General features: G+C 32.7%; 2 protein-coding genes across 2 annotated transcripts in view; both read left to right on the top strand.

Moving 5' to 3' along the window:
* The first annotated feature begins 6,221 nt into the window (after nt 1–6,221).
* On the top strand, nt 6,222–10,233 carry LOC133181931 (uncharacterized). The gene is made up of 2 exons (XM_061316581.1): nt 6,222–7,766; nt 10,092–10,233. Exons 1-2 carry the CDS (start codon nt 6,369–6,371, stop codon nt 10,203–10,205), a joined length of 1,512 nt encoding a protein of 503 aa, XP_061172565.1. The 5' UTR covers nt 6,222–6,368; the 3' UTR covers nt 10,206–10,233.
* Nucleotides 10,215–23,777, top strand: part of LOC133181930 (uncharacterized) — a 27,957-nt gene continuing 14,394 nt past the window's right edge. Inside the window, exon 1 of the mRNA XM_061316580.1 lies at nt 10,215–10,239. The gene's annotated coding sequence lies outside the window, so the exon portion shown is untranslated. The remainder of the gene's footprint in view (nt 10,240–23,777) is intronic.

Below are 23,777 nucleotides of genomic sequence, written 5' to 3'. Positions count from 1 at the left end.
AATATTTCTGAAATTAAAAATAAAATTATATAATATCATATCATATCATATAATATAATATACATGTATATAAAAGACAATTGTATCCTGACAGCTGTGTTTTATAGACAATGAAGTATGGACTATAACAGTAGCAATTAGAGAGATGACATATTTCAATTTAACCTATCCCTACCATTCCATCGTGTTCCAAGTTATAAGCACAGACGAAACAATCAAAAACCATAATCAATATTTTTTTTCAAAAAGTATTTGTAAAAAAGGTCCCAATGAGTAACCAAGCGATTGTGTCTATCATTATTCAAAGCCATGGTATGAAAAGAAGAAATGCAAACTTTAAATACATTAGAAACACCTGACAATCAAACAGAAATGTTTGTATAATAGGACATTTAAACATTCTACATGTAGCTCTTCTTTTTCTTCTCAGCTAAGTCTTTAAAATGTTTGCCTGATTGTTAGAAGTAGATTATTCAATTCCTATGCAAATACATTAATAATAGTTTGTAAACCAAGGCTTCAGGTTTTTGTAAGATCTATAAGGAAGTCTATGAATATGTCTTTTTAGACATTTTTTTTTTATTTCAAACGCCAATCATACTACTTCTATGATATAAAGTACAATACAACAGCACTAAGTATCTAGAAATTGAAATAGATATAGATTTTTCATTTGTGTAAATTTACATACTCTGAATTTTTAAAGGGGCTTTGTTCTGTGGATTGATCTTAGTTTATGTTTTAATAATGCTAATATGCTTTACAGATTTCTAAAGGGTACCATTGATGGTGACCAAGAAATCAGATTTACTCTTATTTTGAGATATTACACACCTACTCTCACACCTATTCTCACATAATCTGTCCACATACAGTTTAACTTCCAAAGGTCAACATTTTTAAGCAAACAAAATATGGAAGAATTTTTGTTCAAAATATCAAAATTTAACTATGTAAGGACAAAAATATTCAAAAAGCAATGTAGGTAGTGTGTTTTCCTTTGTAATTTACATTGTTGTCTTCAAGTTGAAATGACCCTGTCAAAAAATTGTTTTATTTCCATAAAGAATATTCAGTTTTCCTTGTTTTTAGAGCACCTCTCCCCCAAATAATGACTGTAAAAGTTGTATATGCAAGATAGGAAACATACAGTGTATTATACTTATAACATATATTACATAAATTACTTTCTATAAGATTAATTGGTATAAAATGGGTACTCGCACAGATCAATGCTTGTTTTAATGGTTTTTGGTTAAAATTGGTATGACAGAAAGAATAAATCAATTAACATGCAAAGACAATTTTACTTGCATTCTTTAATTATTGTTGAAAACATAAAATACTGTTATATCCTTAAAACGAACCAATCACCTCTGATCAAAGGAGCCATGTGTTTCTCTAATTAATCTGCCATGTAACTTTTCTTTGTTTCTGGTTGCGTTTCATGGACTTTGTTGGATATTCTAGTAGATATTTGATGGTGTAAGATTCACATTTATGCTATTTACACAAATACTGAGGTTTTGATAATGCAAATTACACAACATGAGTGACATATTTATTATACAGTCAATTAGTCAGTTATTATCTCAAACTCGATAGGACCAAGAAAAAACTTCAGGATATCCACGGATTCGAGATATCGAAGGTAAAATACTTAAGAAAAAGTGGTTGGGACTTCCAAATCACTTTGACATATCCATGGTATTCGAGATAATAGTGTTTGAGATAGTGAAGCCCTACTGTATATTTTTTCAAAATTTCACTTGAGACATTTAAAATCTAAGAAAGTGAAAATTCCAAATATTAATGTATTGATCTATTTATAAGTTGCAATATTATGAATAAAATTTAATTGCTGTTTTTTATTCAATGGCCAAAACTTTGCCTTTTGCCTAAGTGACAGATCATAAAGCCATTTATTAGACTTATAAGTATAAATTATTTGGATCTCACAGGCATTGGCACGATAAAGAACCCTCACTGCTCAATGGCCCTGAGTGCCAAGTAAAGGTCTATTAATTTGAAGCCCTTCACCGGTATATGGTGACGTCTCTATATGAGTGAAAAATTCTCGGATGGGACGTAAAACAATACACAATCAATCACATTAACACTTAATGATGTTAGTTTGGAAACTAGACGTGTCACAAATAAAATACTACTCTAATACTTCTCTATATGAATGAAAAATTCTCAAACAGGACTTAATTAAAACAACACACTATCAATCAATCAAATTAACCATTTAACGATGTTAGTTTGATAACTAGACATGTCACAAATAAAATACTACAATATTTACCAAATACTATAAGAATAATGTAATTTGCTTGCAACATCCCAGTGGCGCATTTCGATGGATTATGTGAGAATAGGTGTACATAGTTTACAATCAAAGACACACTATATAGATGGTACCAGTACTTACATTTCAGGTTTCAGTCCTTGATGTTTACCCCAGCTAACTATAACTAGAAAGCATAATGATCTCTTGTAATAAAAAAAAATCTTATGTTATATGCAAATTTATACATGCTAGTGTACAAGTTCATCAGTAAGTATTAAATTCAGATCTTTTAGAAATATCATCTTGGCTGTATATTCAATAAACACAATAACAGTCAGTAAAAAAAAACTTGAATAATAAACATACCTCCTTAAAGAAAGACAGAGAAAAGCTGACATATTCAAAATTATTGACTGGAGCTTTGGTTCCTGCGACCTGAAATATACCTTAGTACTTAAAGACTGGTTGATAAATGCTTGGAAACAAAGAGCTTAATTGTAGTCAAGGTTTAACTTATCACTAACACTTGATTGAGATAAAGTTTATTCCTGAAGATCATTTTAAAGTCCATTTAATAAAACTTTATCTTTTTTGAGAATTTAATCAAAGTGGTAAATTGCCTCTAGTTTATTAATGTATTGTATATCATGAATACAGCACAGAGCATTTAAATAGTTATTCAATGATACAACATTAAATTTGGTGTTAAAAGAGCTAGTACAAGAATAAGAGCTAGATAGCAACTCAATCATGACAGATTTTATTAAAATTCTTCTTTCTCCAAGTATTGATCCAGTGAAAGTAAAATTCAAAAATTTAAATATTTGAAATATAAAGCTGAAGTAGTTCAGCATTCACACAGTAAATATCTCATGGTACCAGGGTTCTAATCTAAGTTAGGTTCTTATATAAATATACATGTACTGTATACAGGGAAAATTTTGCCCCTTGTTTTATTTTTGCCCCTACCACCCTACTCACAGGTGGACAAATTTAATACAGGACGAATTCAAAGTATATAGTATAATTTCTTAAACAGGACCATGACTGGGTGAATATAAAACGGGGCAAAATTGTTGGCAAGTTTGAAAGTGCGAAAATAACATGGGGCGAAAATAACCCTGTATACATTTATATACTATTAGGAACCTAACTTAGATTAGAACCCTTAGTTGTTGGAGCATTTGCACAGTGAGTGGAGAGTCCAGGATGTTAAATTCATGTTCATTCCAGCATTTTCTTCCTTCCTATTATAAGTAATACTTTAGCAATGAAAAGAGAACACAACTTTCATACATGAATCAAACCATTTATCCATGATTTCTATTCTAACGAAATTGCTTTACAGACCAAATTAACATATCTTGTTGAACATTTAAATAAATGAGACATATATTTTCATCTTCACATCTCAAAAGTTTTATCCGCAAATTGAAGTTGTGAAACATCTAGGCAAAGTAGCAACACCAGCTAGTGTCACTAAATTTCTACTTTTCAATATAGAATCTTAGTAACTTTGAGGCTATACCCAGTAACATTCAGAGCAGTCTGGGATTATAAAAGCAATATGCATCAGCATTGTAATGGAGATATATCTAATTAATGTCAAATTACAGGCCAAAGAAAGAGACTTCTTCTTTTCATATAGAAGTTTTTTAATAAATTCTGCTATGTCATATGGATGCAAAAATAGGTCTGCTAATAACGGGGCACAATTAGTACCCAGGAGAATTCATACAGATTGTTGGAAGACTAGATCTCCAAAAACTACACAAATATTGTTAATCAGAAACACAAGCATCTTTTTAAAATCAAGTTTGGAGTACTTGTGTGTACAATCAGAATGTTTTTTAAGAACAAAATAATTTGGCAAATGTCCTATGACAAGGTCTGTAAATTTACAAAGGGGATTGAGAGATTAATTGGGAAGAAAAGAGGGTGATCCAAAGTAAAGGAAGGGGAATAGGACAGCATGAAAACATTCAGACACCATGTAGATAGAACATTACATTATCATGATTATAATGATATTCTCCTGAGGACTTAATTTAATTATAGAATTCGTTAATATATGTGTGTTGGCATTATAGCAAAATAAACAGGGAGAGATCGATAATTCTATGTTTATATCCAGAGAGTTACGAATGTTGGCATGACATACAAATTTGAAGGAAGAAGGAAATGTTGAGAAAATGTGTTGATTTCTTTCTTTACATATACATGTACAAACTCAATTAAAAAGTTTTTATCAGGTCCAGGAAAATCACTATATTTAGCTATATAGCTTAATTGACCTATATAGCTTTATTTATCTATATAATATAGCTTTATTTAGCTATTTTAGAATAAGTTTCTGTTTTATGAAAAGCAAACAAAAAGTCGCATGAAAATTATGGCTGATATTTTTTTAAAAAGGTTTGATAAAAACAACCTAGGGCATAGATAGTAAAAACATTGCCTCTTTTAAACACTTTTTAACCAAAAAATGCATCTCTATTGTTTGGATAGCTGTCCATTACTGGAAGTGCGATGAGGCATGACTAAGTGTGATTGCCTTGCATTGTGCTGAATTATTACCAATCAATTATCTTGTTGACCAAAACTGCTTTTCTTTGTTAAAGTAGCTGCTTATTCACAGATTAACTGTTATACATAGCCCCAAAACTTTTAGATCTTTGATTGCAATTGCACAAAAGGAGAAACATTTTTAAAAGTGGGTTTTTGGTGAATTGTTTTCAGTCCATTTCAAAGTTGAAAACTAATACTGCCTCATTATGCGACTTTTTGTCTGCTTTTCATAAAACAGAAATTTACTCTGAAATAGCTAAATAAAGCTATATTATATAGGTAAATAAAGCTATATAGGTAGATTTAGCTATATAGCTAAATATAGTGATTTTCCTAGACCTGTTTATGATTAATTTGGTGGTTATTTTCAGTGTTACTTTTTTGTTTTCTTCTAAATCGAACAGGAGCAGATCTGCTCCGTGTTTTGTTACACTGTACATTGTAAGTACAGGGGATGGATTTTAACCGTGGTGAGGGCTTATCCCGAGTTAGCTTATTCTAACAAATAACCATGCATGCAGCCTCTTGCAAGTCCATTTTTTAATTTTGTATTTCTAAATAGAAAAATAAATAATGTTTAATAATATGGTCAATAATATGAATCCTTATGAGTCATCTGTTGATCATTGTTACTCACTTTTTTCTCCAGAAACTGTGGTAAAACACAAACTATACAAATTTGGTGAAACGAGCACATGCTCAGCAACTTGTTGACAAGGAAGCCGCACTTGCGCATTCAAGTTTAGGAAATATCCGTTACGTCATTTCCGTAAACACTTCCAACGGAAGAAGAAAATGTCAGAAGCAGAAATTCTGTTAATCGATATCATTATTGAGCGTTTACTGGCCACTTGAAAGAGCAGGGGAAAAAATCCTATTCAGAAATGAAATCAATAATTTTTCTTACGTTTTGAGGCTGTAATAACTGTAATGCTTCACCACAAAAAACGTTAAATTAGTCACAGTTCATTTCACATTTTGACAGTTCAGTATCATCATTTATATACATGTAGCCTGTAGGACTTTGCTGATTCACTACATGTTAATGCGAATTATATCATGATGTTGGACAAAACTATTTTTTTTATATACATATGATTAGAAATTGACTATCTTTGGAAAATGGCATAGTGCATTATAATTTCGCTGATTGTGGTTTATACCTGTCTATACAAACTCGGTGTCTACATCTGATCTAGAATATTGGAAAGGGGTCATTAATTAATAGTGAGAGACATATATATCTCAGGAAGAAACTGTGATTAATAAACTTCTTCAAACCTGGAATATATGTACATTATCACATGTGGTGGTGATGTCAAACTTTCCTTTCGGTTTATTGATTTTACAGAATTATATATACTGTTTTAGATAATGATGCAGTATTACACTTCAGTATACTTACATTTCATGGAATATTGAAGAGATATTGTTGGAAAACTTGAGTGATGCAGTATTATTGTTTTACTGTCATTCTATATAAGGGAGCAAATTATTCCTGGGCATAATGCAGAATGACTCATCTCGGGCTCCCTTAGCATCTTTTGATACTATTGACCTTGGAGAAGAAGAAAAGGCTTTCAGAGGCGTTTCTGTGAATACTAGAGCATTGAAAACTAACAACCAGCATGAAATTAACCAATCCATCAAAAAGTCAGGAGATGAAAATGTGTTTGATGAATGTGATTCTAAACTTAGAAAGAAAATTGGAAAATTTTTAACCGCCAAAACGTACAAAAAAATATCAGAACCCAAGGAGGGAAAGAATCATGCAGGTGAGAGGGATACTGATGATGCCATAACTAAAGCTTCTCCCCCACCATGTAACAGTTCAGATTCAGATTCTGAGAGTTCCGATTCTGATAGTGGGTATTTACGTTCTGGATATGTGAAAGTGGAAAGCAGACAGTCTGGTGATTCTGATTCTGGACTTCACTTTGAAACATCTTACTTTAAGCACATTTCAGATTCTATCCATCTTAATAATGATAGTTCCTGTGAACCAACACCTACATCTTCCCCAATATTACCAAGAGTGTCAATCTCAACTCTTCTTGGAGAACTACAGAATGAAAAAATTCAGTCCAAAAGGAAGGCTTTAGAGAAAAAAATACAGAGACTTCAGGTAACTAATACACCTGTTGAAAGACCTCGGAGTACAACTCCAATAAATGTCCACACTTTTGAGGAGTATGTCAAGGAATTTGACTCTCCAGAGAAAAAGTCATGTATTGAAAGTGGAGTAAAATTACAGATAAAACTTCCTGGAGAAGAATTCAGTCATAAGCATAAAAGTCCAAGGAAACTAAAATCTAGTCAGAAAGATAATTTAACTGTGTTTAACTTTAATGAAGATCAGCTATTTTCCCGGACAAAGTCTGCTGTTGTTGTGCAGGATGATGGAGTAAGCCCTACCCCCTCACCTAGACGGGTACTTCTTCCTCCCAACCTAACCCCAACAGCAAGTCCTGTACTTTCAAGAGGTCATGTTGAAGTCAGTCCAAACTTTTTTGAGAATAAGACTCTTATTAATGAAAGTAAATCCACAGAGAATTTGGAGTGGGTGGCATTTGATCAAACAAAATCATCAGAAGCTAATGACAATTGGTTTAAACAAGACTTAATCAATGCTCAACTTGTTGGAGATCAATCAGCAATTTCAAACTCTGCTTCATTCAGTGCTTTAATTGGTGACGAATCTTATAAAAATGAAGAGGAGGATGTGTTAACTGTGAATATTGCAGAAGTTGATGGGAGAAAAGTGGTGGATATTCAGTGTCAACAGCATAGACACAGTGAAAAAGACAGCAAAGACTTAGGGCAAAAAAATCATCAATGCCAAAGTACCCCGAACTCAAGCATAGCCTCAGAGACCACAGGTTCATCTGATGTTAAATCTGAACAGGTACAATTTTTGCTTGAAATTCAAATCAAACTACACTGGCATGATCGGTGAGATGAATGGTAGTCGCAAGATGGTGTATGATGGGCATTTATTACAATCAAGTGTGTATAAAACTCCATTGTACCAAAACTATTTTATTTTTTTCATGACTGTGTGCCCGTTAAAAACAATACTGATCATATAGATCTAGCTATTAAGTAATAACCTCTTTGCAATTAACATGACCAAATTAAGAATTCATATTGTTTAGAATTCATATATATATATATATATATATATATATATATATATATATATATATATATATATATATATATATATATATATATATTTGCATTGACCAAATTAAGGTAATAAGTTGACATATATTTTATATGAAATCCATATATTACCAATTATGTCTAATAGTTGCCATATTTAAGAATGTGTCATTCTAGAGCTATAACATGTATAAGAAATAAGTTACTTTGATCCGTGTTAGCATTACTTATCAAATAAGCTAAAAGAACTTCAGTATAGTCCTCAGCTTCTGTTGCATGTGCAGAGACCTAGAAAGAAGTTGCTTAAGTCTACTGTATTAATCATGTACCTCCCAAAACTGTTACATGAAAATGGTGTGTCATTAAGGTGTTTAAGCCCCTCTTTATGACGTATGGATAAACATGCACTATCTTAGACTATTTCACCACAAGCTAAAATATTGTGAATGAAGTACTGTATACAGGGTTATATTTTCAGGGGCCCATTTTACAAAAGAAGTTACGACTAATGCCCTGTTTCACAGGGAGAGTTTAATTTGCAGTAATTTAATGTGAAGTAAAATAATGCAAATTAAACTAATGCAAATTTAGTTGCATTCACACGACATCTAATGTGAAGTAAGATAATGCGAATTGAAATTTTGTTTCTACAGTAAGGTTATTCAGTATTTCAGTAAAGCTATTATGACGGCATTTTCAAATCATGTCACCTTATGCAGAGCAGATCCAATTGACGTAATGTCATAGTGTCTGTATACATTTCAGTGATTAACGTAATTTTCCTTTGTTCTTCACTAAAAAATAGCATAAGTACCTATGTCTGACCACCTACATGTGGCATGTGACTTAATTTGCCATTACACACGCATCAAAATTTAATTCGAATTAGCTTCTCTTAGTGTTCACACGGAGCTAATGTTAAGTAATTTAATGCACAGTAAACTAATTCAAATTAAATAAATTCGCATCAAATTCCTCGTGTGAACGCTGTTCAAATTTAATTCGCAGTAACTTACATTTAATTTGAATTAAACTCTGCATGTGAACAGGGCATAAGACGAAAGACTTTAGGTGATTGTAAAATTTTGCAAAATTAAAGATTCTGTTTATTAAAAATTGCCAGTGTAAAAATTTCTTACTACATTCCTTTTAAAAAGATTAAAACCATTTTCAATATAATTTAAATAAGAAAGTTATAAACAGAATTAAATTTTGGTTCTTTTGTAAATGGGCCCCAGTACCCTATCACACTTGCAAATATTTTAGCCCATTTTAATCACCCAGACACATGTTTTTACTCCATTTTTGTTGAATTCACTATTTTAAATTTGTACTCATGCAACAAGGATGAAAGCGGCAAAAATAAATGGGGCGGGCATATATTAAAACCTGTATACAGTATATAAACCATAAATTTCTGGTGTGACTGATTAACACCTGAAGTAAATGTGCATGAGTGTTCATATAAAAATGGCATCCTAAATTGTCGACCAACCTAATTGCCAAATGGATTGTATTTAACAAAATGGTTCTTTACTTAAAAATTTGGGCAGCTTTTGATTTGACACATTTTGAAGACAAAAATGTTGCCCATGCAAAGCTGAAGGTTTTGAGAAGATGTTTTGTAATTTTTAAAAAAATAGTGTCTGTTTTTTTTACACATGAAAAGGACTGTAAATTGATTTTTGTTATAAATCCCAGTTTGGTACAAAGTGAGTTTTAGGTCCCTTTTTTTTCCCTATCAAAAATGGGAATAAAAAAATCTATTAAATTTACTTTAAAACTTAAGCTTATCTCATATGTTACTATAAATAGCTATTATACCAGACAATTAATAAGTTAATAATGAACTAAACCAGTTTCTAAAAGACATATAGTGTGAAAAATAATAAAGGATTTATTAAACTGATAAGTGTTTATCAAGGAATCAGTTGGAATCAGTTCAGTTGAAAATGGTAGAGGTCAATATCTATAACCTCTTTGATGTACACAGTTTCATTTAATCAATGTTTATATTATGATATAATAATATTGATATTCTAAACATAATATTTTACTTCAACAGGAGAGTGGCAGTTTTGACCTAATTCAAGAGATAGAGCTAGAAATGAAGAAGAGACACCAGTCATCTTCACAGCCTTTCCAAAAACCCAACATTTCAGATGTGTCTGCATCATAGCCCAAAATTAATGAACCATATATTTATTGTTGTGGTAAGTTGTAATATCATACCAGAATGTGTTTTTAAGAAAAGTCAATTTTGCAATTTTGTTGTTGAGTATAGAGCATTTTTGCAACACAGCCTGATTACCAAAGACCTGGAGTTACACAGGGCTAGTGTAATTCAAGGAGGAAATATAAGATTCTTGTCTCATCTCTTTGCTCATAGACATACATTTGAATAAAGGGTATTTATTAGGGCCCTGCTCTGTGGGTGCCCTATAGTGATCAGTCCGTCCGTCCGTCCATCTGTCCGTCTGAGATCTCTTGTCCGGAGCATATCTTCTATCTCCTTGGCCCAATCTGGCTCATACTTCACCCACAGAGTGTCTTTGGGTAAAGGATGTGCAGTGACCTTGAACCATGTTTCTAAGTCTAAGGTCAAGGACATAGCAGAATTATATGAAAAATCCTTGTCCGGAGCATATCTTCTCTCTTCTTGATCCAATGTGGCTCATACTTCACTCACAGAGTGCCACTGGTCAATGGATGTGCAGTGACCTTGAACGAAGTTTTTAGGTCAAGGGTCAAGGTCAAAAAAGCCTCTCTGTTTAAATTTTTGTCCAGAGCATATTTTCTCTCTCCTTGGCCCAATCTGGCTCATACTTCACCCACAGAGTGCCTTTGGGTAAAGGATATGCAGTGACCTTGAACCATGTTTCTAGGTCTAGGTTAAGGTCATAGCAGAATTATATGAAAAGTCCTTGTCCAGAGCATAACTTGTCTCCCCTTGGTCCAATGTGGCTCATACTTCACTCACAGAGTGCCACTTGTCAGTGGATGTGCAGTGACCTTGAACAAAGTTTCTAGGTCAAGGGTCAATTTCAAAAATAGCCTTTCTGATTAAAATCTTTGTTCGGTGCATAATTTCTCTCCCTTAAGTCCAGTCAGCCTCAAACCTTACCAATTGACTTAGGGTACGGATCATTTGTGATTTTCCTTCCATATTTCTGATAGAGGATATGCAACAATTTTCATAGAGGATATGCAGCATTTGTGATTTTTGTGCCGTTTTTTGATGGAAGGTGTTGAGCACTCGTGATTTTCGTGCCATTTCTTATTATAACGAGGATAACATAGAAGCCCTTTAGACTCAAACAACACATCCCTTAATAGTAAACAAATGTTCCTCTTCAAAATAAACCCTTTTCAGCTACCTTACATTTCCATGTTCATTGCTGAAAGCGGGGCCCTTTGAGATGGCCACCATCTCAATGATATCTAGTTGTGAATTATTATGTACATATAACCAGTTAGGGCCCATATTTTGTGGATTACATTTTAGGGTAGCCCTTATCCATATAAATTTATAACCTGTACAAATAATGAAGTTAAGAATGTTGATTAATGTTTTTCTAAAGTGGGTCAAGGTCAAAGGGTCAAAAATTGTTGGTACCCAAAGGAAATTCTTGTCACAAGGAATACACATGTGTAATATGAAAAAATTATGTGTGTGGGTTTTTTTTTTTTTTAATTTTTATTATCTATTTATTTAATTTTTTTTTTTTTATTTATTTATTTATTTTATTTATTTATTTTTTTTTTGGCAATGCAAGCTAGCAATTTTAAAAATTATTTCAACATACGTGTATTTAAACATAACTACTAGAATTTGTCTTTAATAGGATCTTGTTGTTGGAAACATCAATTTAATTTTTTTTTTTTTTTTTGGTTGTTGAAGAAAAGGAGTGGTGCTTAGGCAATATAAAAATAACTGATGATGATTAAGGGTAAATCTTCAATGCTAAAGATATTCTTAAAGGACTTTTTAATTGCCCTTGTGCCTCGATGTCCTTAAACAATGGCTGTCATTTCAGGATGATTCAGAAAGCTTGAGATTACCAGTACATGATTTGTATGGTCTTCTGTAGTTCATGGTAACAACAATACTAAGGAAAAACAGTATAATCAATACTTAAACTAACACTGTTGAAGATGTTTGAAAAGCAGACTTCTTCCAATATCCAGAACTGAGATTGAATTGCAGTGAAGCCATGCATAATTAAAAGATTTTTTTCTCGATCAGGAATTTGTTGATTTTGTTTGGCATTACTTGTATATACTGTTGTGGAATTTGTATTAATTGATACAGAATTAGTTTATTTTGTAAATCAAATTAAACTTTAATTACCCTGATAAAAAAATTAAATGACAAATATTCAAATTAAAAGCATTTAGATTTGAATGACGAGACTGTTCCATTAGGAACCACTGTTATAGCATCATTAAAGATATAAATAAGTTTAAGAGTGGTCAGGTAATTATTTGCATACCAGTACTATAGTTTATGCATTTGTTTTAAATCTAACAAATAAAGACTGCAGAAGAATAGCATTTATCATCAAGTGTGACAATCAAATAGAAATAATTGATTCATCAAACCTCAAAGGTAAAATGAACAATTATAAGTAATTATTTATGTATTTTATTCATACAGTCATGTTTAATTCAACAATCCCTCAGATTTATAACTAGAAAGAGATTTCAGTCTCTCTTTACTGCAATTGTCAGTCAACAATTTTATTTGAAGTACATTCCATTTTGGTAGACCAATCCTAATGTATCTTCACAGTATATTTAAAGTTCAATCAGTTTATGACCATGTAACTGTATATCATACAGTTTAAGTGAGTCAAAGGTCAAGGTCATGTGGACTGCAACACTGGTATTTTTCATAAAGTCTTATGACAAACAATGCACATGCTAAATAACACAGACAACTACCTCTCAAATGTCCAAAATATGCTGTATTTTGGCAATATGAAGTGTAAATATATTGTCTATAATGAGATGTATGACTCTTGACTTTAATAAACCGAACTGAACAGTAAACTGAAGTGTTTTGAAAAGTAGGTCAAAGGTCATATTGAAAAAACAGGAGGATGGTAACCATGGTATTTTACAAAAGGCTCCTAGTGCCAACCAATACAAGTCCAAAAATATGTGTCCATATAAGTGTCTCTGCTCTGTACTAGGCAACACAAAAATCAAGTTACAATGTTACACACTGATGTGTAAAAATAATAAAATTATACTTCAGATCTCTAGCTCACAGGTTCTAAGAATTTGGAATGAACAATCAGATACAATGAAACTCTTATAAAATGTGAAGTTTTGGACCCCAAAAAATGCATAGTCATTAACAACCCACCTTGTTAATTGACTAAATGTAAAGCTTGCCTTCTGAAACCTTTAATGGTGTAGACTGCATGGATCTGTGTTAGAAAGTCAACACTTAGATTTGTAATAATTTGGACCCAAATGCATGTACCTGTAACCTTTTCATATAAGAACTAAAATATATATTATAAACTCACATTTTCGTATGACACCCCCCCCCCCCCCCCCTTAAAGAAAAGTGAAAAAATGTAATTTCTGTGCATCATATTGCTAACTTAACCGGGTAACCTGCCAGACTGATTCTTCAGAACTCAATAATTGGCCTTTATGGTTTTTGGATTTGTCAAGTATGATACTCCAGTTTAAAACCTGACTTTCTGAATTTCTAGAGAAGAATTATTTCTGTTGAGCACTTGTCAAATGTTGGGTCAATTAAAGTCATGTAATACATAAGTGGAAGCTTTAGATTCTTTGGCATCATAATTCTTAAATCTTCGTTGTCTGTGACTTTTCCCCATAATTTGGTTTGGTCCAGGAATACATTTTCCAGTCTTCTTAAATATCCAAATGGTACTAAATTAGATAATGTCTTGTACAGCTTAAGATTTTGTGCATGACCATAAAAATATGATGAATGTACACTGATAGCTATAAAAGGTATGATGATAAACTAAATTTAGCCACAGTTATAGATAAATCTCATTCATTCATGCATTTTCATGTGGATTTACAAAAAAATATATCTGCTACAGCATTATAAAAGATTGCAGAAAAGACAAATGACACACATTGTATGAAAAGAATTAAACTATGTGGAAACTACAGCTTGTAGTAAAGTTTCAGATATGTTACTACCAACTGAGGAAGAGATTGGGCCATAGAAGGGTTTTTTTTTTTTTAATGAATAATTTTTTCTCAAGATTTCAGAAGTTTCAGTTTGTCAGATTAATGTAAAACATTGTCAATATTCAGTTTTGATACACTGGCCTATGGCAGGACAGATATTTTAGGGGGAATATTTGTTGCCCACTTTCACTTAAATGAGAGGATATTAATTTGGGTCTGTCCATTTGTCTGTTTGTAACATTTTTGTTTCTAGATTACAACTTAAAAAGTCCTTAATATTAAGCTTTTGCAATAAAATATAATAAAATATGAAACTTAACTTTAGCTTTTGTAATTACATTTTATATCATATATATATTAACTCCCTGGAACTTGAAGATTCCAACTGATTTTGAGGTCAAATTATTATTATAAATCAAATGGTAATAGACCAAGAGAAAAACACTGTTTCCTAATATGGCTCAAATTTACCTACACTCATTAGTAATGATTATACCTCTAATTAACAGTTAAATATAATAAACAACAACATTAAAAGATATGATAACGGCAGCACCGGCTTATGCTCATAAAAATATTTACATTAATGATATTTACAATACCCATATTTTGAATTAAAGGAGATGGGTGAACAAAGCGTGCAGAATGCCAATAGTTTCAGATATATAAAAATCATATTAAATTTGTGAATTCTAAGTATTTAGAGTAAAGTTCTTATTATTGATGTTTATGAAGTAATGATAAAAATTTTCTGAGGAAGATTTTCTCAGCAAAAATTATTCTGTTATAAAAAAAGATTAAATATGGTATTCCTGGGGTTCGAAGTACATGAAGTAGCAATAAAAATTCTGAGTTTCATTTTACTTTGAGACTAACACACCAACCACTATGCTATAGCTCTCATGACATTACTACTGGTATTTAAATCATGATTGTGATATGACCCTTGACTAAATGTACTTCAAGTATTTCTCAGAAAGATGTGAATATTGTGTTATAAAAGTGTATTCTCTTTCTTAATGATTAAAAAAAAAAAAATGGTAAACCGCTGTTGGATGGAGTTGTCTTTCTTTTCCTGGTGATTTGTTTTGCACAATGTACCTGTATTTTTTTTAGTAGAAGTGCTATATTATATAATATAGTAAATTAAAAAAAAAATTTAACTTTAGGTCACCAGATGAACCAAGGTATTACTATACATTTTTGTCCATCATTGTGCAGTAACATTTGAACATTTTTAGCTTTTTCTCTTGAATCACTGATTCAACTAATTTTGGTATACATTGTATTTTAATAACATTGTAACATCTGTGGGCAAGGGAGAACAAAATTTGTGAATTTCTTGATATCTGCCTCCCTGGGGCATGAGAGATGGGGCCAATTTAACCATATAAATTAATGGTTATCTTTAAAAAACTTTTTTTATTCTTGCCCTGGATATCAAGTAGTCCAATATGACAAACACTGAGCCCTGTATCATATTGTAAAATTCATGGCCAAAGGGTCAGGGTTCTAGTGTTAGAGTCAAGGATTCTTTTGATTTTACAATTATGAAAATGAATAAATTCTTTTTACATCTTTTTCTCTCCTCCTGTATATTAGCAAACAAACTAAGTGCATGGTAGAATGATTAACAAGAGCACCTCTTCCAGAATCATGAAATTCATGACCCTTGGGCCAGAGGTTCCAATGTTAGGATGAGGCTCTATTGATTATATAGTGAAAATGCATAAATTCTTCTCCTGGAATCTAACATGCAACCAGTAAACGTCTGTATGATTATAATAAGCATTAGAGCCTTTCACCAAAATTGTGAAGTTCATGACCCCTGAGTTCAGAGTTCAGACTCCAGGAAGGGACTTGATTAATGAAGGTATATATTGATAATGCATCATATCTAATAAAATCATATTCTTTACTCATGGATATGTAAGAGGTAATCTGTTTGAATTAATAAATACCCATCTTTTACAAAAATTGTAAAATCCAGGGCCCTTGCAATTGGGTCCATGGTTCAGGCTTATTGGTCACTATTGAAAATACATTATTTGAAAATTTTCCTCTCTTATCATAGGCATTTAATCTATTTCCATGATTATAACAAACACTTAGCCCTTTACAAAATTTTTGAAATTCATGATATCATGTCCCATGGTTCAGGCCCCAGGATGGGGCTAAGTTGGTCATATATTGAAAGTTCTTTAAAATGTCTTTGAAAATCTACATTACTAGGAAGCAATTATAATGAGCAGTTAGGCCTCTGCAAAAACTTTAAAGTTGTTTCCCCCGGTCTAGAGATCAGGTCCAAGGGTGAGGCTAAGTTGGTACAAATACATGTATTTACAGTTTATATTCTTTACTCCTGAACCTTTTGGAGACAAATTGTGTAAACATTATAATGATTATGGAGTCCTCACCAAACTGTAATTTTTTTTTTAGCTCACCTGAGCTGAAACCTCAAGTGAGCTTTTCTGATCACCCATTGTCTGTCGTCCATTCGTCTGTCCGTCCATCCATCCGTCTGTAAACTTTTCACATTTTCAACTTCTTCTCAAGAACCATTGTCTGGGCCAATTTTAACCAAAGTTGGTGCAAAGTATTCTTGGGTGAAGGGGAGTTTAAATTGTTAAAATAAAGGGCCAAGTCCCCTTACAAGGGAAGATAATCAAGAAAAGACAAAAATAGGGTGGGGTCATTAAAAAATCTTCTTCTCAAGAACCACTGGGCCAAAAAAGCTGAAACTTATGTGGAAGCATCCAGGATAGTGTAGATTCTAAATTGTTAAAATCATGACCCCCAGAGGTAGGGCGGGGCCACAATAGGGAATCCAAGTTTTACATTGAAATATTTAGGAAAAATCTTTACAAAATCTTCTTCTCAAGAACCACTGGGCCAGTAAAGCTGAAACTTATGTGGAAGCATCCTGGGGTAGTAAAGATTCTAAATTGTTCAAATCATGACCCCCTTGGGTAGAACGGGGCCCCAATATGTATTACAAGGTGGGAAATCTGGTAAAGAACAGCATGGCCAAAGTTACTCAGGTGAGGGTTGTGGCCCATGGGCCTCTTGTTTTTTTACACATGAGGGTAGGTCCAGGTAGGGCTAAAGAGGCCAGAGCATGAGGAACTCGTGATACTCAGGTGACTGTCAATATGTGTATGTATAAGTCAATAAAATGTAAGAATGTTAATTATGATTGGTTTTAATCTCTGTTGATTCTGCCAGTTAGCATGATTAAAGTGGCCAGTTCTTGTCCAACACTTGCTGCTGAAAGAATGATCTTTGTTGATCAATTGCTGGGTAATAAAAAGAAATTGATTACAGTTTTGTAAGAATAAGCAAGTGTGTCAATTCCCAAGTAAATTAAATCAATTGATAGAATGGGGTTCCTCTGTGCTGGAGAGACAGTTGGATCTATACTGGAAGATGATGGCATCACTGAATATATGAAAAATACACAGTGGATCAATATAAATTGATTTTTTGTTTTACTCTGGCTAGCAGACACATTTCAGAGGAAGAAAGGTCTCAGTACAGTGTAATAGTATTTTGTCTGACACATGATTGGATAATGCTCTTTCAGTAATTGCATGGACATCAGAAATGCTGTATAACTTTCAAGAACCGAAGTTGTAGAATATTTCTTTAAGAATCTAAGACTCATGGCTTCAGTTTGGATCATTGGATTTTGTATTGATTCCATTGCAAGACCTCCATTTAATGTGCAGTTTGTCTGAAGCCAACATCGGTTCACAGGAACAATGCAGGGCTGCTAGTCCATTGATTTTTGGTAAGGGGTTGGCGAAACATTATTGCTTAGAGGTTGGAGGGTTATTTTAATCACAAGTTCATTTTTGTTTCAAAAATGTGATTTTTGTCTATGTTGATTATTCATGTTAATTAATCATGTTAATGCTTTATGAATAAATTTTGACAAATTTAGATATTTGGCATGTTTAGCATCATAGTGATCCCTTAAACATTGGCTTCATGTGGGAAATGTATAGAGCAATTATATTCTTATTTGTATTATTATGGTATCAAAATATTCTTAAATTATACAGGCTAGGACTAACCAATTCTTATCTTGAATATCATTGATGCATACGTGTATGTCCTTGACAAAAGCCAGAGATTTTTATGTATCTTCAATCATGCATCTGAAGGGGGTGGTATGGGGAAAAATCATTTTCTCACATTTTCCCTTCCTTTTCTTTTGTCAGCTTCTATTGCATTTTTCTCTTTCTTATGATCCCTAGTTTGTGTATGTGCCTATCAAGTGGAATCTACACTAGCCAAAGTTTACAGAGTATTGGAAATCTGAAAGAATGCTTTCAAGAAACCCCTTTACTTGTTGTGTTTTTGAGGATTAGTACAAAAATTAGACAGAAGAAAGGCAGTCTTAGCTTTGTTTTTTAACAACTGATACAATACAACTTCCTCTTAAGATCTGTTTTAAACATGTTATCAGTGGCGGATTTAAGAGGGGGCACACCCGGCACATGTCCCCCTAAAATTGTCAAAGTTGGCATAACTCATATTTTTGTCGAGAAAATGTAAAAATGTCTACTTGGTTGACCTCATTTTTACCCTGCAAAATCTCTAGAATCCAGGGACTTTGCCCCCTGGGCCCCCACCAGGGCTTTGCTCTGGACCTTAAGGTAGCCCTCAGACCCCCTGCCCACTTTTTGCACCTCCCCTAACTTAAATTCCTGGATCCGCACCTGGTTATGATATCTTCCCCTGGGGCCCAGCACAAATCAGAATCTCTATTTTGGGTCATAAGGTATTTTTACAGCTAAGACTGTAGAAAGGATATATCTTGTAAAGATGGGATGATATATCCAGGTTTATGGTCTGGTTTACTGCATTCCATGAAAAATTTTCTTCTCTTACAAGCTTGGTATTCCCAAACAGTGCAGCTGTTAAAAAAAAACCAAACACATGTCAATTTAATAATTATATAGATTATTACATGCTAGTCTTTATGTTGCATCCCAGTATTAGCCCAATAAATCGGCCCAATAGCCAACGTTAACATTATGTCACATGGCACATTGTTGTATCTAATATGGCAGCATTTCCAAATAGAAATTGGTTGTTGATATATCATTCATATCAAACAGTGCAAAAATGTTAATACATGTACTATAGAAACACATACTTAATTTTGTGGTGTCAAATTTTATGGTCTGAAGAAAAAATATGGGTTCATGGGGATTTCATTTCATGGAAAAAGAATTGTTGAGTAGTTATATAATGTGTTATATGAAATTTTACATTTCGTGGTGGACATGAATTTGTGGGTCTTTTCATACCTCGGAAACAACGAAAAATTAAACCCCCACAAAAATTACTGATTTCACAGTATCTGATATGAGTATATTATGTACAGAAATTACAACATGGGAATTTGCAAAAATGCAATGCAGTACATTTTTTCATGGGTATTTTTACATTTTCAAATTTGTACAAGATAAAACTACAAATAATAAAAAAGTTTGATTCCTTCATAAAGCTATTGGGTTCATCAATATCTGGTTTTAAAAAAGATTGTGACTGCGGGGCAGGAAAATTAGTGGGCTGGGCTTGGAGCACATAAATCTACAGAATCATGTAAATATAAAGAATAACTGTCTAGTTTTTAGCTCACTGAAACTGAAAGCTCAAGTTAGCTTTTCTGATTACATTCTATCTATCATTTGTCTGTCTGTCAGTCTGTCTGTCTGTAAACGTTTCACATTTTTTTACCTAATTCTTCTCCAGAACCACTGGGCCAATTTCAACCAAACTTGCAAAGCATCCTTGGGTGAAGGGGATTCAAGTTTATTCAAATGAAGGGCTAGGTCCTCATCAAATCATCAAAAATCTTCTCAGGAAGAGCAATGTCATGATAATAGTCATATTGATTCAGAAGCATAGTGTATATTGAAGTTTGTACAAATCAGGACTCAATGTTTACCAAATCATGACCCATGGGGGATAGGGCAGAGCTACAATGGAGGATCAAAGTTTTACATAGGTATATGTAAGAATTTTTTTTTTAAAATCTACTCAAGAACAGCAAAGGCATGAATAGTCATATTGATATAGAAGCATCCTCAGGTAGTGTTAATTCAATTTTGTAAAAAATCATGACCCCGTGGGATAGAGTGGGGCAACAATGGAGGATCAAAGTTTTACATATAGAAAGAATCTACTGATGAAGAGGAGCAGGGCCATATTGACTCAGGTAAGGGTTGTGGCTAATGGGCCTCTTGTTTGGTTTTATGATGATGATCAAGCAATTCATTGGCTTGCATGATAATTTTATGCATGTATGCCTTTAGGGTTTATGCAAATTATCACGAAAGCCAATTGCTTGATCACATCATAAAACCAAAAAACTAGACAGTTATTCCTTGAATTAAAGCATAAATAAATTTGGCAGCAGGCTTTGCCTACATATATGTATATTATAAAGCCCTCTCCATAGATACAAGGTCTATTTAAATTACATATAATACTACATATATATAATTGTGGATGATAGTCAACATTGGACTGTAATAACTTTATCAAAGAAATTTATCACCATTTCCTGAGCCCCCCTTCTACCCCCCCCCCCCCCTTCTACCCCCATCCTCATTTGATTTTGCTATTAATTGCCAACAATTTCACAAAAAATTATTTTACCAAAAAGAAACCCTTTTTCATTTGATATCCCCTCCCTTGGTCAAAAACAACAGGTGTATGGAAGTCAAAAATGACTTCCTCCTGATAAACAAATCCTGAACATGAAATTTTAAATACCGTAAAATTTTTAGGCATGAAAAATTTAACTACATGTCATTGTATTTATTTTTCAGAATACAGTGATGAATTGCTAAAAAAAAAATGAACCAATCTCTTTTAGTACAAATGTATCTGCACTGCACCACCTGGGGCTAGATTTAATTAATATACATGTATTGAAATTTAGAGATCATCAAAAAATATGAAATTGATGCAGTTTTGTTATATACTAACTTGACATGAATTTTTAATATTGGTAACAGATGTTGGCCTTGATGACATACTAAATAATCCAGATGATATTAGATCCAATATTTTTGCTGACGACTTTTGTGGCATTTCCTCAGTCATTAATGGTGATATTTTCCTTCACTATTATTGTTACCACTTAAGCAATAATTTCTAATTTCTCCATAATATTCTTATCATAGGAAAGGTTTACAATTTAATTACAGTGTTCAATATACAATGTACTAGGAAGATACTAAAACAGGACCTTGGTATGTACAGATCATTATCTAAAAAACAAAAAAAACACCTTTTTTTAGTGAAAACAGAATTAATTGCGCAAAAATTACTTGTACTTAAGGTAAAGATATTCATTATAGTGGAACATCTAATAGCTAGAAACCGTGATGGTTTGGCTCAACTGGGCCCGTTAGGTTCAATGGATTTACTGCTTAGATCAAAGGTATACATGCTTGTCTGTCTACATGAATGTATGTGTGTTATTGACGACAGACCTAATTCATTTCTGCAATAGATTTTTTATTCAAATTTTAATATGAGGTAAAGTGACTTTTGGTGAGTTAAAATCAATAGAAAAATCATATGGTCATCAATGTAGATTTTTAATGGGGAGCGTTTCAAAAGTTGACGATGGAAATCGATAATTACCAAAGGAAGTAATGGGGAATTGCCAGTGTAGGGTACGTATAAGAGTGATCATTGAAAAAAATTCTGCAATAGAATTTTTATTCATATTAAAGGACAGTGTTAACAAGACAATTTACCAGCAAATTATGCCAAAAAAATAAATGGGTCATAGGCTTAGATTTTTCAAGAGGGCACGTCAAACTCAGGTGTAGGGCACATTTTGGGGGAAATTTTCAATTAGAATACCTTGATTTTCCTTTTAAATTCCTTAATTTATGTTTGTCAGAAACTTTTCATGCTTCTGACTTTTTGTTAAAAAAAAAAGGCCATTTCAATAATACTAGCCTTAGTTATTAATTTATTAATTATACATGTTATGTCATCTGTGAAAGGGAGATAATTTAAAGAAGTAGCAAATATTGAGAGGAATCATTTTAAAAATCTTCTACAGAATTGATTTACAAGTATTTTAAAAACCTGTATACCCTTTTCCAATATAAAATAAAAATGTCATGCAGTGAAGGTTCACATTGTACAAGTTATTTCTAAGCCTTGAGATCAAAATGGTTCAACACTAGGGGTACATAATTTTTACACAGGAAATTTTTGGTCATAAATATGAACAACTAAATGCAGAAACCCTACACTGGGACCTCAATAGGTAATTTTATTATTTCAGTATGAAGAGAAATATAATTTAAGAGTCATTCTGGTTCATGGGCCTCTAGTTTAGCTTGTTGCCCATAGCATTGAAATGGGAATTGGGGGTATAACAGGGTAAACCGGCCAATGATCTTTTAACCCCATTGATTTCAGTCCATTAGCATGACTTTCAACTTTGAGTTACGATAGTCAAAATAACATCATGGAATGTTCTCTTGGAAACTTGATGGAATTGCTTTTCAGGTCATTGTATAGAAAGCCATTTGGCTTCTTGGTAGCTAGAAATAGATGTCTGTTTACCATGCAATAACTTGTAAACAGTTTTGGTTGGAAAGTTATTATATGCACCATGATTTAGTCAGATAATGTTATTGTGGTACATGTACTTATTCAAAATTTAGCACAAGCTTGATTTTGAATTGGTGCTTTCAGTACTTCCATGTAATATATAGAGGATATTCAATGTCTTTTAGTCTCCCATGACCTGTGGTTGGACATGGTTTTTATCTGAGTTGTGTGTTTTTTATCCCCAAGCCTTGGTGAGGGGATAGAAAACACACAACAAGTTGGATAAAAATCATATCCACCTACAAACCATGAAAATTCTTTTCTATCAAGTTTTACATTATACGCAGTTGCATGTTTTACACAGTTTCTCTATATGAATCCACCTTATCTGGCTTCATCATTTTCACCTAAAAATCCATTGTGATGTTGATATGAAAACAATATATGACAGATATCCACTGTGTAAAGGATTAAACATGTGATAAATGGAATTTATTTCATGAGTTGGACAGGATTTTTTTTTATATTTTCTCGAGTGCAAAACAAATTTGTGAAAACACTTACTTTATATCAACGCTTATAGTGTTTGGATTTTTTTATGCCCCCTTAGTTGGAGATTGAAGGGCATTTAAATTTTGTTCTGCAAAACTTTAACCTTTGCCTACATTTTCAATGTGATTGAAATAGGAGGCCCATTCCTAAGAACTATTAATCCTAGACCTACCCAGACCAAACTTTTTGCATGATTTTGCATATTTTTGAACACTTTAAAGTAACAAGAACATTCATTGATGTGAGGCTTTGCCTTCACTCATAGATAACATTTGTTCAGGTGAACTTTTTAATTTTTGATTACTGATGTCCTGTGTTTGACCTCTTGACCTTGAACTACTTCTAAAAACTTTAATCTTAGGCATGTGTTGCCATACTTGGGCATCTGAGTGTTTCACAAATGCATCTTGTT

This window comes from Saccostrea echinata, unplaced genomic scaffold (assembly GCF_033153115.1).
Source record: "Saccostrea echinata isolate AGI-Se365-2 ecotype Australia unplaced genomic scaffold, CSIRO_AGI_Sech_v1 ptg000009l, whole genome shotgun sequence".
Lineage (NCBI taxonomy): Eukaryota > Metazoa > Mollusca > Bivalvia > Ostreida > Ostreidae > Saccostrea > Saccostrea echinata.
This window is presented reverse-complemented; position numbering and strand designations above follow the sequence as displayed.